General features: G+C 38.1%; 1 protein-coding gene across 1 annotated transcript; it reads left to right on the top strand.

The window, feature by feature from the left end:
* Positions 1-112: 112 nt before the first annotated feature.
* On the top strand, positions 113-15323 carry LOC139960147 (low-density lipoprotein receptor-like). The gene is made up of 8 exons (XM_071958301.1): positions 113-907; positions 4082-4318; positions 6376-6538; positions 9073-9215; positions 10086-10355; positions 11330-11461; positions 12136-12156; positions 13635-15323. Exons 1-8 carry the CDS (start codon positions 841-843, stop codon positions 14309-14311), a joined length of 1710 nt encoding a protein of 569 aa, XP_071814402.1. The 5' UTR covers positions 113-840; the 3' UTR covers positions 14312-15323.
* Positions 15324-15641: the final 318 nt, after the last annotated feature.

The following is a 15641-nucleotide window of genomic DNA, read 5'->3' as shown; positions in this document are numbered from 1 at the left end:
GTTGACGGTTGACTCACTCGTAAAATCCCTTAGCATTGTTTGCTGTACGAGATAGTTCATCGGTTCACTGGTTTTGGGCTATTGTCCCTCGATGGAGATGTTTAGCACCATCTACGACTACAGCTGGTTAATTTTCCACAAGGGCTTTCGCTATTGTTGGGTGAAGATAGTATAGGCTATTGTACAGTATACACATTGTGCACACATTGGTTTATACAAGTGTACCCTTGCACGCAGAATTGAATCAATAGCCTATCGTTGAAGCATGAGAAGCCTTTTTTTCTCCTTTCTAAACGGATTAATTAAGAAAATTCTTTTTGATTGGGCTTCCTATTTAAATAGTTAGCAATATTTGTCCGATTTATTTCAAATACTTAATTGAGTCTAATTTATTGAACGTTCAAAGTCATTTGTACTTATTCATGATACGAGAAACAACTTTCAAACGCCAGTTGTAGGTCTGGAAAGTTTAATCGTCAAAAACAACAACACTGAAGTTCAGCGATCATTGACGGTCATCTGTTTATTTGTTGGGAGAAAACTTGATGGTATTAATTCATTTCCATTTTTCATCGAAAATGAACTTTGATAATTCTCTGGGATTTATATCGACAAAATTATATCAATCGTTTTGATACAATAACTACTTGCTCATCACACCGTAAACGGTACCACAGGGATCATAGGATGATGTTATCATGTGAGCCATCGTCTATTATTTTTGAAACATTGTCATGCCTAACTTTTCGCCGGTGATATTTCTTCTGATTATTTTCGGGGACTTTTAACGTGTCTGACTATTTTTTTTTCTCATCTGGAGAGCAATTATTGAACGTCATCATGAGGCCACCATCTGTCTTTTTAGTGGGAGTATTCCTCAGTTGTTTCATTATTGCAACCCCTCAAGGTAAAGTGAAAACATATGAAAATAATTGTTGTTTCTATTTTTAAAAAAGAGTAGGATTTAACTCTTTTTTTGGAAACTTTTACGATAAGCTTGTGCTCATAATGCTGTTGTTGCTTCACATTTCTTCCGGTAAATACATGTCGACATTCATGGTTTCATATTTAAAGGGTTACAAAGATGTCATCCATACCCCCCCCCCCCACACCCCACCGTCCTTCCCTCTCCCCCTAATAAGTTAGCTAAATAACAAAGTAGTTACTAGTGGTTGAACTTTTTCAATTTATATTATTGCCGTGCATCGCTGTGGGTTTTTTAGGAGGTTTAATCATTTTAATTGGCTAATTGAATAATTGTTTGGAATAATTAATGGAATAATTGGCTAATGGATAATCATGGAAATATTTTTGATACATTTTACTGAATTTTGGCATCATACTTGCTTCAATGTGAAATCAGCAACAGTTGATTTTAAGGACAAAGATAATGAATAGATACAGTGACATATAATAACTGACATTGTCATTGGTAACTTTTTACTAATTACTGAAATGGCAAAGCGATTTTTAAAATGGTACAAACTGCATGAGTACCACAGATTAATTTGTTAAATAGGTTTGATTTGATTGTTCCTTACCTGGTGTTAAGATGCATGAATGCTGTTGAAAGGAGGGACGAGGGAAGCGGGGGGGGGGGCACAGGGGCACGTGTTTTGTGAAATTTTCAAATGTGCTCCTTTTTCATAAATTACAAATACCCCTTTTGCTTTTTAAGAGAACCATTTTCCCATGCACTTTTGGTAATTAAAATGTGACCATTTTCGGTGGGCAGATGTTACCATAAAATGTGCCATTTTGTTAGGAGTTTTTCAAAAAATTAAAAAGTGCCGCTTTATTGAAACCCAATTAGTATACGAGAATATTACCTCTGCAACATATCAAGCTTTATTTTGTACTTCATCCTTTTAATAGTTAAACACAGTCGGTGCTTTAATCTCTCGCCTGATTCAGATCTCCAAAACTGCCAAAGAATTTCACGAAATAAGTCGGGGATCTGACCTTAATGATGCTAACTTGATGCACTGTATGCATACCATGGTTGAACCATGGTTCATTGGAACGAAAGGGGTATGGAGTCGGGAGCGAAGGGAAGGGGGATGGGGATTACCATTAATAAACCAGATTTGAGTTATAAATGTGTTTTATCTTTATACGTTGTATTTCAGGTCTCTGCAGGGAGTGTCCTGTCTTTTCACTAAAAACGTCCTTCTTGGCACAACATCTATAATAACAAAGAAAAAAAAACAATGCCGCAATTTACTCAATAACAAAATTCCCAAACCTTACCAAAATGTAGGTTTCAATTTTCACACGTCGTCGTTAAGCAAGGAGTTTGTATATTTTTGCTGATGGTGATTCACAGTTTGACACATTTTTTAGCTCTATTGTTAAACACCATACTACGAATATTTTCACACTTCGTTGCGTTTTGTATATGCGTAGACTTCTACCGAACTTCTCGACCTTGTTGGTATATGTATAAGTATAAACATTATGTCACTGATTATTTTATGACTGCAATATACAGATAAATCGCGTATCCATGTACTTGTCACGATTGCATGTTAGGCAACATGCAATTCTATCGTGTAAGTGCATGGGTGTCGATATAGCAGCACGGTTTAAGGCAAAACACCTTGTTAACTTTTAGAGTAACAACAATTGTTATTGAACAAGGGTACCGGTAGTCATTAGAATAGTCATGTCTTACTGTATACTGGCGTGGGGTGGGGGTGGGGGTGGGTGGATTTCTCCGATCACAATAATCTCAATCACACAAAGTGAAAGCTGCTGCTTTTGTCGGTATGTCCTTTCTTTATTTGTCATTTATATTTGCACGCAGGGGTGTGGTACGAGATGTTCACAACTGAGCGTCTGACAAAGTAAACTAAATTCTCGGAGATGGGGGGGGGGGGGGTGGTCACCTTTAGCATAACTATCGCACGAGATTAATATAAATTTTGGATCTCCGTCTCCGGCGTACACAGAAAGATACCCTAGACACAATACTTATAGTGTGAGTACAATTCAAGGAAACTGTACTCGATTACGAATTCGAGTACGTGTACAGACTCGACTGAGTACTACAGGTCTGTCAACCAGCACCCAACCCACCCCCATCCCACCCGACCCGCTCCCCTCGCTCGATATCTACCCCTTCATCGGCCGAATGAGACAAAATGCTAAACTTAGACATTTCATTGTCGATTACCATTTAGAATAAAGAAGAAATTCGACTACGACATTTTATACACATCATGCGGTGACATTTATATATTGAATCATCAGAACGTACGCTCATTTACATTGAGCCTATAAATTTTGTCATTATTTTCATTTCGTATATGCGTTAGTGTTACAGTTCCATTGATTAACCATTTATTTTCAATGATTATTGTGTTCTATATATATATATATATATATATATATATATATATATATATATATATATATATATATATATAACAAGTATTTCACGACGATTTTTTTTGTATGACCAGAACATGTTTTGATTCTAGTTTAATCGCATCTTTATGTTACCTCATTGCTTTTAACGTTTTCCTATAAAAGATTAACAAGGTACATTTCTTAAAACTATGTATGAGAGCAAAATTTTCACAATTCACCGAAAGTTAAAGTTTCGCGGAATTGATTTATTGGAGAGAATATGGGAAGCGGGAACCTATAACGTCAGTGGCCAGGTTCAAAGTTTTCCTTCGAGGAAACTCGTTCTGTTTTTAGTGAAGGGGATAAGGAGCGGAGGTTGTGTGTCAGTGTGTGTGTTGGGGGGGGGGGGTGACTTAGAAGATGCGATGCGCCACTGTTTTTTGCTTACATATTATAAGGCTCCCCACCCCCGTCACTGCCCGAGCCATTTCTTCTCGTTTGATGATAAGCCATGTTTATACAAACAGTCCTGTCAACTATAGATTTTGGCTGCACCCACGACGGTCAGATGTTATGTCATGAAGAGCATGATTGAAACATGCAATTAAAGATTGGTGTATTTATTATCCAATATATTTGGTTCTTAACTTCCCGTGAATCAACATCGAACAGACAGAGTATGTATTTGAAATACTCTCTCTGGTAAACTCTCCCTTTCTCCTTTCGGCAGATCTTTTCCTGGCGGCGACGGTACCTCACTTTGATGTCCATGACGTCGGTATCTTAGATTTACAAAATGAAACCACCAGACTTTTGTCCCTCAATAATCTGCTCGATCCTGTCGGTGTTGACTTTGATCCACAAGAAAACAAGATCTATTTCTCGGATCGGTCAACAGGAATAATTGGAAGAGTGAATCTGAATGGCACCAAACAGGAGACGTTAATTACGTTTGGGAATAAGACCAGTAAGTTATAGTAATTAGTAAATAATAATAATAATTAACTAGCAGTGATTTTACGACGCTTTAAGCGACCGCAAATGTGGAAGAAACACACAAGGGCTAATAGATTACAGCTTAAACGTCGGGTGGCTTCCAATTCAACATTTTAACTCAAATCTGCAATCTTTCAATTTAGAAAGTCATTTCAGATGGGAAAACTGTAGATTGCTCTTGGATGGGAAAACCCCACCGTACTATGACCCAGCTGGGTATTTAACCGGAAACTCCCGATTACATAGTAAACGAATAGCAGCAGCATGGTTACAGACTATGTACATTCAAAATGTATTGCTTTACCCACATACATATGAAAAATAATTTTTAAGGTATTCATTATTTTCTTTTTTTAAGGTATAACCGAGTAGCTGTAATAGTAGGGGGGAGGTTCATGAGGTTGGAGAATTAGGCCCATGGGGAGGAGCATGGTCAGCGTGCCTCATTTAAAAGAAATAGCTTACAATTATTAACGCACGCTATAATGGAAAGTTTTATTAGGTGTCGCACCACAAATAATTGCTCCCATTGACTTACACACTTACACATTGATCGCTAACTGATTTAACTTATAAAGAATGTGGTACTAGGGTCGAAACGTCAAGCCCTATTTTTTACATCTTGAACTAAACAGGCTTTTTGTAGTAGATAAGCAGTGTGTCAAGTTGTTTCTCTGCTAAATAATGATAAAGTCAATGCATAATCAGTTTCATTTATCGAAAAACGTTAAAATTACCATAGTGTACTTTTGTGTTTTCAACGTAGGCATTTATGTCATCATCGTGTGCATTATCGCCGTGTATACTTGTACATTATTGGTGTACTCTTCCAATGTCATTGTTTATCCTATTTTATACAATCATTGCCCTTTTGGCGTTCTATAGGAGTTAGTGATATACCACGAAAACTTAGGTAACGGTTGCGGTTTAAATTCTTTTTCTCTTTCTTTTATTCTATTTCTTCTTACGTAGTTACTGTATATAAACAATCCCATCGTCAATTTTGTTTTGGATAATTGGTCAAAAATGTAACCCTTCTCTAACACCTCTATATAAAGGGGGACATAAAGAGAATATTATATTGACATAGAAACGATGGGGTAAACGAGTCGAGTTAAGTGATATATCGTTCAACAGTGGGCATTTAGTCAATACAATCACTCCGCAATCCACATAATAGACGATTAAAAAGAACGATATGAACAGGGGCGTAGCGAGCGGAGGGTGTGGGGGGTGTCACACCCCCCCCCCCAATAATTTGGTCGCTGTCGGCAAATTTTGGGTCTGTCGGCAAAAAGAGAAAAGGTGAAGAGAGCGGAAGGGGAAGAAAGAAGGAAAGCTGAATAGAAAAAGGAGAACGGGAGCTTCTTCCGTGCCAAATTTGACTTAAAATATGCACCAGATTGCATCTAAGGACGTTCAAACTAATTTTTCCAAAAGGGAGGGGTAGACCCCCTACCCTTAGACCCCTCCCCCATTTCAGTCACCACTTCCAGATCCGTCGGCAAATCAAATTTGACTTAAAATATGCACCAGATTGCATCTAAGGACGTTTCAAAACTAAAAATTTTCCAAAGGGGAGAGGGACACCCCCTCCCCTTAGACCCCTCCCCCTTTTCAGTCACCACTTCCAGATCCGTCGGCAAATCAAATTTGACTTAAAATATACATCAGATTGCATCTAAGGACGTTTCAAAACTAAAAATTAGACCCCTCCCCCATTTCAGTCACCACTTCCAGATCCGTCGGCAAATCAAATTTGACTTAAAATATGCACCAGATTGCATCTAAGGACGTTTAAAAACTAAAAAATTGCCAAAGGGGAGGGGGACACCCCCTCCCCTTAGACCCCTCCCCCATTTCAGTCACCACTTCCAGATCCGTCGGCAAATCAAATTCTCCACACCCCCCAACAAAAAAACCTTCGCTACGCCCCTGGATATGAAGTCAGATGAAAGAGCATCATGAACGCTAGAGGTAAAGCAAATTCTATGAAATCATACTCTCTCTCTTCCTTCATTTTTACAGGCCTAGAACACATCGCTTTAAATCCGTGGTCGCGTCTACTGTTCTGGGTCGACTCTGGCAAGGGCGCCATTTTTGTTTCAAATCTTCAGGTTACGGTATGGAAGAAGCTGATATACGGTGATTTAGTCAGACCGAGAGGTCTCGTGGCTGACAACGAAAATAGGTAATTATTTTATATAGGAACATGATTCTGCGATATCACATCTGTTTATATAGAACGAGTACAAGTTACATGAGTATGAGTACAATTAAAATTCCCATTGGGTACAGACGTCGAGTACTAATATAAATCCTTGAGGACGAGTACGTGCATATAGACAAAGGCATGACTGCTAGACTAGGAGATCGGAATCACAACTTGTTTACTGCAAACCAATCTTGCGACTGACCTACATGCTGAAATTGTTGATAACCGAGTATATGCACGGGTGATTCCTGTCAGTTAATTAAAACGGTTTCGTATCAGATGCATGATGCTTTATGAGTGTGCAAAATACAGCAATAAATATTATATTAAAACATTTGAGGTCGTCATTATTGACCCGGCTATATATGCTAGAAAGTCAAATAATTGGTCACTCGTTCTTCAACTTGAACGAGCGTTTTACTTTCACTTTTGATGTGTTTCTCCTCACTGAGGCATTGATTTTATAATATATGAACATATATTGAACGTCTGGAAATAATTTGGAGATAGTTTGAAAACGTACGGCAATTTTTAGCAATGCTTAAAATTTGGGGCCAATACTGCAAAAATTCGTAGGTCGGTCATTGCAAATGGTGTTCTGTGGCTACCATAGTAAAATCTCGCGAAGATTCACATTTTGTAAACATACAAGCCAATCGTAGATTAACATTACCACCTAGTGAACTATTATGAAGTAACGACAGCGAAAACTTAGAGAAATCCCGTGGGCAATTTAATATGTAATAAACAATTGGAAAGCTAGAAAGCTGGCCGGCAGACAATTTCCTTTTAGTTTACATAATTATGAATAGCGCCACTTATTTCGATCAGAGCTGGGAAAGACGAATATTGGGAGTTCTCTTCAAAAGGTCGGAATTTGGAATAGTACATGTTAGCAAGTTGACAACTCGACAGACCATAGTACATTCTTATCTGTTAGTGGACATAATTATGAACAGCGCCATCGATTAAGCTGCCTGGTCGAGTGGATGTGCAACGTCTGTGTGTGATAACTCGACAGACCATAGTACAGTCATATTTGTTAGTGGACATAATTATGAACAGCGCCATCGATAAAGCTGCCTGGTCGATGTGGTGTGCAACGTCTGTGTGTGAAACTCCTGTTCGAGCCATGCAAGGCACAGCTCCTGCAGGTTAATTAGAAACGTTATGTAAACAGACAGTAGTATTTTGAAGAAACGAATGAAGAGGAAGACAATCAGCACACGTACTTTGGCAGCTTTAAATTGGTAAGGGAAAGTACTTAGGAAAGTTAATGGGAGGTTGCCCCAGACCTGTCAAACCCACCCTGCCGGGATGTACCATTACGTTAAGAAAAAAAGAAAAATAGTTCCCGGTGACTGGGCTGTTCTCCAGAGAAGGACAATTGTGTGTGATACTGTATTATCAGCGCTGTACAATATAAGGCTTTGTACGACCAGACTCTATTTCTTTAATGATTTTGCGTGAATTACATGAATTAGATATAAACCGATTGCCCATTGGCGGGCTATATACATACTATTGATACAGATATCAACCACAGTACTATATATACTAGGGACCGTAATCCATTACCTTTTCACATGTAATTGTTTTACATTTTCATAGCGTGAAATTATCATTCTACTTTTACACGCATTGCTTCTTTCTGTTCATTATACTCAACAAGGCTTTTTGTCGATTCTACGTCATTGTTATTGTTATTTATGATTATATTATATTATATTTATTCTACTTCTAGTTTTTTTATATTTCAGGGCCTCGGGGGAGATTCACTTTACGCTAACCGAGTATACTCTTTGATGTTGAATAAATTAATAAATAAATAAATTCTAAGATGTTTTCAGACCTTTGCTTTTTGTTGGTTACCTGACACCACTCAGATTGTCAAGTTGTTAAGCCTGCTTGAATTTGTATATAGTTTCCTCTTATCAATACAGTGTTACGCGATGGAGAAGATGATAATGCTCAACAACAAAAAACAGAAATATATATATTTTTTTGATAATACAATTGTTTGTCATTTTTTATTTAGAATTGTACTTTGGTTTGTCCGTTCTTTTTGTGGAGAGGCCAAATACTATACCTCGGAAAAAGGGAGGACCAACCTATTTTCTCGATAAAAACAGACAAGCCAAAATATGTTTCTCTCTCTCTCTCAAAAAAAAAAAATTACAAAATCGAGAAACATATTTTGGCGGGACCAAAAAATAGACAAAAAAAAGACAATTGTTTTTCTATTCAATGCACTAAATGGGACATCATGGTGAAATGACCCCAAGAAAGTTATTAAAGTTGTTTTTGTCTCCATAGAGATGAAACAATGAATTATTAAGTCAACGCATTGACTCGATTCGTGCCAGGAAGAAATCACCGCTAATGACTCGACTCTGAAATGAATTAATGACTCCTTTAACAACTCTGGTTTTGGAATTACGCAAAAGTTCCTGAATATGACGCAAATAACATCATGAAACTAAAACTAAATATGTTTTCTTTTTTTCCAGTTATATTTATTGGTCTGAGTGGGCAGATTCTGATGTTGGCAACCAAGCTAAGATAGAGCGCGCCACCATGTCAGGAGACGATCGAGAAGTCATCGTTAGGGAGTCATTAGTATGGCCGAATGGAATCACCCTAGATAGAACAGGTAGGTTTATTTGTATATCATGAAATCAACAAATCATGTTTGTTTTCAGCATTATTTTATAGTCTTATATATCATTTGATGTTAAAATATTTTTGGACAAAAGAATCAGATTTAACTTAAGGAAAAGGACTAGGAGAATCGTGAAAAATATAGGATGAGAACAACAACTTCGAAGCACAACCCTTTGTAGAGCTGATTATTGTACTAGGTTCGAGTGTAAGAATCAAGAGTAAAGCTTCATAACGTCATTTATGAGCAGCCCGGCGGCCCGACGACGGGAAGGAGAGAGGGAGAGGGGGGGGAGAGAGTGGGGGAGAGTGGGGGCGGTATATAGAGGGATACTGACATACTGATACTCGACAACAACATATGATTGTCTCGACAAACCGGGAAGCCGGGGGAACGTGTATCTAGTCTGTACATGAATCATATATAGCCCTTACAAAACATTATGTTACAGTCATTGTTTTATATAAGACTTTTGTCAGCCGTTTACACTGATTTATCAAGTTTCTTACGGTTATCAGTGACGGAGTATATATATATATATATATATATATATATATATATATATATATATATATATATATATATATATATATATATATATATATATATATATATATATATATATATATATATACATATATATAAGCTGTAAAGTACTCCGTCACTGATAGCCGTAAGAAACTTGATAAATCATAATATATATATATATATATATGTCTGGAAATAGAATCAATCAAAACAGATCCCAATAAATAGTTAAAGCAAGAGCACATGCACACAAGTTCGTTTAGTCTTTAATCATTAGACGAGTTTATCAGTTGTTTTATTATCTTTTTTCTGTTTCATTTTTTTTCTCGACAGCTGGAAGGCTTTATTGGTGTGATGCTTATCTCGACAAAATCGAGAGCGTAAATTTCGATGGATCGAACAGAACTTTGATTATAGAAAGTTCCTCATTTTTACAACATTCCTACAGTATTGCTATTTTTGATAACATCCTCTTTTGGTCCGATGCCAGGCAGAGAGCGATCGTAAAGAGCAGCGAGTCCGCTGGAAACAGAACCTATAGCCTACTGCCAATCGGTGACAGCTATGGAGTTAATGGTCTAATAATCTCTTTATTCGAGATAGGTATGTTCACAGTGCTCATTCATAGTACAACATAATCAGGCCTGACGAGAGATATGGAGAGGAGGACCTCTATAACTTTGGAGAGAAAAAACGCCGCTCCTTTACATACAAATATATACACACCAATATACTCATATCATTACATATAATGTACACAAACCACAAATCCGAATTGGAATTACGCATAGCATGTTGACCCTCTCTTTTTTATCACAAAACAACATTTTCATATTGTAACAAGTGTCTTATTTTCACGTGAAGCGTTACATAGCGTATGTTAAAAGTGTGTGTGTGTGTGGGGGGGGTCCCTAATGCGAAACCTTGCCCCATGGACCCAACGCATGTCGACTCTTGTCGCGCACTTTTACGAGATCACTTCCAGCATACAATTCACTTGCACAACTTGGGGACCGCTATAGATAGATAGGGTATGGAATGGATTTTTAAAAAATACTTATGATAATGATAATGATAATAATAATGATAGTGATAATGATAATGATAATGATAATAATAAAAGCCAACACAGAAGCGTAACCACCTTAGCCTGGGAGGTTTAGAAGTAAGGATCATGAGAGCAACAGTTATATAACATAACCTACTACCCCTCCCCCCCCCCCCCCTCCATAGCACCAATATAGGCTCACGGTAACTGTCCCATAATACTCTGCAAAACGGGGGCTTAAACAGCCAGTGCGGGGGAGGGAGGCGATATACGCATACTACTGTAAACTCGGGGTAGAGCTTTTTGTTGTTGTTTGTTTTTTAGTGTTTGTATTTTGAGGAACAGGCACAATTCGCCGAACGAGGTTTGGCAATGTCTATTACCAGCTTGGACGAAAGTTGGTACCCCGCTAAGCAGTCGTATGATATGCATGTTGGAAGCCCAATTGTTGATAACCTATACGTCACTTTGGTGGGCAATTCAATTAACAAATAGAATATCAATGACTTGGTTCTCTTATTTATCATAGGTATCAACGCATGCTCGCGGGATAACGGTGGTTGCTTTACCAGTCAGCTCTGTTTGCCAAAACCTTCGGGTCGTAACTGCGCATGTCTTGAATCTCGGAACGACGACGATACTTGTTTTTATATAACAAATGGTAAGGTATACACACATTTGTGCTTCCCGTCTTTGACTCTCCCAATGATTATTGCGTCATATTTTAAAACCAGTTTTAAGAGCGCCCCCACTTTCATAGAAATGTATTCCATTTGACAACAGAGGTTGCCTCATGCTATACTAAAGCTGTGTGCCACCCTGACCCATATATGGAGCGTTTTTTCTATTTCTTTCGAAAAAAAGAAAAGAAAAAACAATCCCGAACGTTTAGAAACGATAGACCTGTAGTGAAGACAAATTTAACAACTTTTGAACTGGTTCGTGTATGCAAAGATATAAGCTAGGCTTGGTACATCTACTATTAACTTGTCTTATGGTGTTAGGGTATTTTTCAATGTTTATTTTGAGAGGTGACGACTTGTAGCCAATTGGTGATTGTGTATTAATAGATTGTACGCGAAGATAGAGGTAACGGGGAAGCCTTAAGAATAACGTTGAATTTACAAATGTTAAAGCAATCGAATCGGATCGAATCGAAACTCTGAAATGCCTCAAACGGTTTGTAAAAGAATTTCGATAGATATCAATTATGAAAATATTTGGGTAAGCCTTTCATTGTATCACAACATTCTTTTTCCGCTTTTTATTTTTCAATGTCGCAATTACAACTTGACAACGAAAACGCATTTACTATATCCTTGTTCTCTTTAATAGGACCACCAGCCACTGTTCCTGGTAAGTTGATATTACCGTACCAAACTTGGGCTAAAAGCCTTTACAATTAATTAATTAATTAATACACCGGCCTGATTAAGAATTAAAACATAACGGTCATCTATGAATGCCAATATTGACATTTTAGATTTGTGACCGATATATATGTGTTAAACACAGATTTGTATAATTGATGTGTTTTGGGGTCATTTTTTGATTTCTTTTCTCGGTATAATGAGATTAAAAGTGTTATTTTAAAAGTAGAATTTTCATGACGCTATGAGAGCACAAATGTTCCCAGTTAAAGACAATGGAAATGATGATGCCTTTTATCATTATTGTTGTTTTAATGATGCATGTTTTTCAATTCTGTTTCTTTACTATAAATGTTTGTTAATATGTCCATCCAAATGAGACATACTAATAGTTGTGTAAAATTGGTCATTGCAAGCACAGTAAGCCGACCGAGATATTTAAAAGCAAATCGGTGCATTCTTTCATATAGGATATAAGGCGTAAACGCGTTTCATATATTTGTGCAAAAGGGCTCTGAGAAACAAATGCCCCCCCCCCCCCCCCCAGGTTTAGTGACTGACTCGTGTAGGCGCTAGGCCTATCAGGCTCTTAATGACTATAGTGTATCTCGTAAAGGGAGATTAAACATAGTGCTATGAATTAAGTAGTTATTAATGTTTTATTCCCTTCTAATCAGTCCCTTCCACAGATGAAAAAATTGAACTTTTCAACTGGGTTGAAAATAAGAATTACGGATTTCGTTTATAGCGCATATGAAATGAGAAAACGCCCCCAAACACCGTTGAACCTATATACAAAGGCCAGCAGATAATAAAAGCCCGCAACATTCACTAATCTCCTTTCTAGTATATTTTTTTTTATAGTATGTTGTATTACTATATGTAATTTTATAGTGCATTCGGTTTGGTGAGCAATGTCACTCATGATAGTATGTAAGTGTTTTAAGATAATTGTTTATTTCAGAGGCGTTTTGAGACAGATACATATATGGTGTGAAACCTGCGTTGCTAAGCTGCTAGTCATGTTGTTGTTATAACCATATTACTCATCATACCTCAAGTTCTAGTCTAGTAGTTGTGGACATATGTTCACAAAATATTTTGTGATGAAGTTGGGACAGCCCCCCCCCCCCCCCTGAGATTTCCACTTCCTAAGTGTAAGTATAGGCCTATACGGTTATGTGAACGCCTGCCTGGACAGTATGCGCTATTTCAATTCTGATTTCTTTATAGTCAGTAGTGTGCAACCTCAAGGTTCTTGGGCACGTGTTGTAGGAAGGGCGCACTTTTCAATTGATATTGATATTGACGTCCAAAGCTCGGATGTAGCAGCTGCATTTGCAGTGGTTCAAACCGCTGTTGATACTTGCTCCCCCTTCCCTCATCTCAAGACATGGCTCCACCCAGGGGCTATATATTAACTGCATTTCACCGTACACGTCTTCTATTATTCTCGTGTTGCAGGTATCACAGTAAAAGGTTGCCCTGGTGATACAACGATTACCTTGACAACCGACAGGGCCTCTATCACCGTCACGTGGGTAGAACCGGCAGCGACCAATTCTGACGGAGGTGTGTTGACGGCGGACCAAAGTCACAGACCCGGGGAGGCTTTCCGTGAGGGTACCACTACAGTCATATATGTGTACGATTACAATGGACGAACTGCGATCTGTTCGTTTGACGTCACAGTCAATGCGATCGAAGATACTGCAACGGATAGGCCGAACCTGTTTCTCGCACCGTCTGTTTTGATATGGGCGGGTATTGGAACTATTGCATTGTTACTATGTATTCTCCTCCTGATATGCCTCGTCATTTATGTTTCGTGTTTCCCGCGTAAGAAAGCGTCTCGAAGAGACGGGAATCTCGTTGCTATGGAAGGACTCAACGATGCTTCTCTCAATACCAGTACCAATACTCTGGCATCACAAACGAGTTTAACTGTCAATGGGTCGTTTCGAAAGCCTAATAATATCGGGAAAAGTCGGAAAAAGTATAACAGGAAGAGGAATACTCCAAATAAAATGGTGGCAGTGGACAATCCGGAGGTTCACGACTACACGGAAGTTGCTGAAAATAGATTTGTGGATGGTTCGACAAACTTTGAAAATAGTGGTCGTTTTAACACTTTGCGATGAAGAATGCCCAAGGAAACTGCCTAAACGGGTTATATTAGGCATATCTCTTTCACCAGCAGGCCCTTGACGATATGGAGAGGAAATATCTCCCCGCCCTGTGTTCGCCAGATGATGAATTGGTACATTCAATATCATTGTTCGTTGGACTTTTGTGATGTGTGTTTCTGATCTATGTGCATTTTTCAAATATTTGATTCATTTGTTTCTTTTCCACTTTTATATGCCAACAGCAATAGAGATACCAGATATAACTAAAGCTTGACGAAAATAGTGTTGCATATTAAAATTAGGAACAGTAATACTTTTGGGGGTACAGTAAATGGGGGAGGGGGGGAGGAGTGGATGGGTTGGCTTTTCAAAATCTTCCTGAACGACATTGATACGAGACATAGGAGCTGGCCCCTTTGAAGAGTTTGGATTGGGTTGGAGGGGTCTGTGGCGGTGTCGGGCATGTTGCGTATAAATATTAAAATTCTTAAAACTGTATATTGATGTCAAATATGTAGGCTATATATCTTTATAAAATGAAAAATTATCAGTCATGAAACATTTTAATAGAGTAGTAAACTCCATATCCTATGTGAATGGAATAAAACATTAACAATTAAACAAATAAATGTCATAAATGGAAGACTTTTTTTAAAAATCTTTACAGTTTCGGAAGCGAAATTTCAGATTGCAAACCGACGACTCTGCTATTGGGCAATTATACATGTGGACTGTCAGTGTGAATTCGCATCTAATATACAAGCCCTCACAGTTGATGATCGTCCACGAATCCATGTTTATTATTAAGCCTTCTCTTCTCGATTACTATTCGGAGAGTTACGATGCATGGCTGTGTTATATTTGCTACCATTCCATACTCTACGCCTACTCCCGCAACTGCGATATTTAACAATCTATGCTCAGCATCTTACCAATGTTATTATTTTTAAATACTGACTACAATGAAAAACTGCACATTCAACATCACTGCAGACAAAAGTCTCCTATTGAACCAAATCAGAAATACCATATCGATTGAAACGTGACTATACGCAAATGGACTCTGTCAGCCATGTTGGGCGTGTCCAGTGAATCTGCAGGTTTCTTGATACAGGTACTAGGGTTTTCAACCGGTATCTTAACAGATTGCGGGTTGGTCACCCTGTACACTGCGTCAAATCTTGTATGAAAATAACCTGCGAATATTTGCTTACAAGAGCAAAATGCTGCCTACATTCACATTAAATAGTTGCCACGCGTTTTCAGGTCCGCTGACCATACACCCGTGCAGATATCGACTATTTAGGGCGGGCTAGTGACTACCTACGTGACGACATCAACA

Source organism: Apostichopus japonicus, chromosome 3, assembly GCF_037975245.1.
Source record: "Apostichopus japonicus isolate 1M-3 chromosome 3, ASM3797524v1, whole genome shotgun sequence".
In the NCBI taxonomy this organism is placed as follows: domain Eukaryota; kingdom Metazoa; phylum Echinodermata; class Holothuroidea; order Aspidochirotida; family Stichopodidae; genus Apostichopus; species Apostichopus japonicus.
The sequence above is the reverse complement of the archived record's forward strand: the minus strand, read 5'-3'. Positions and strand labels throughout refer to the sequence as shown.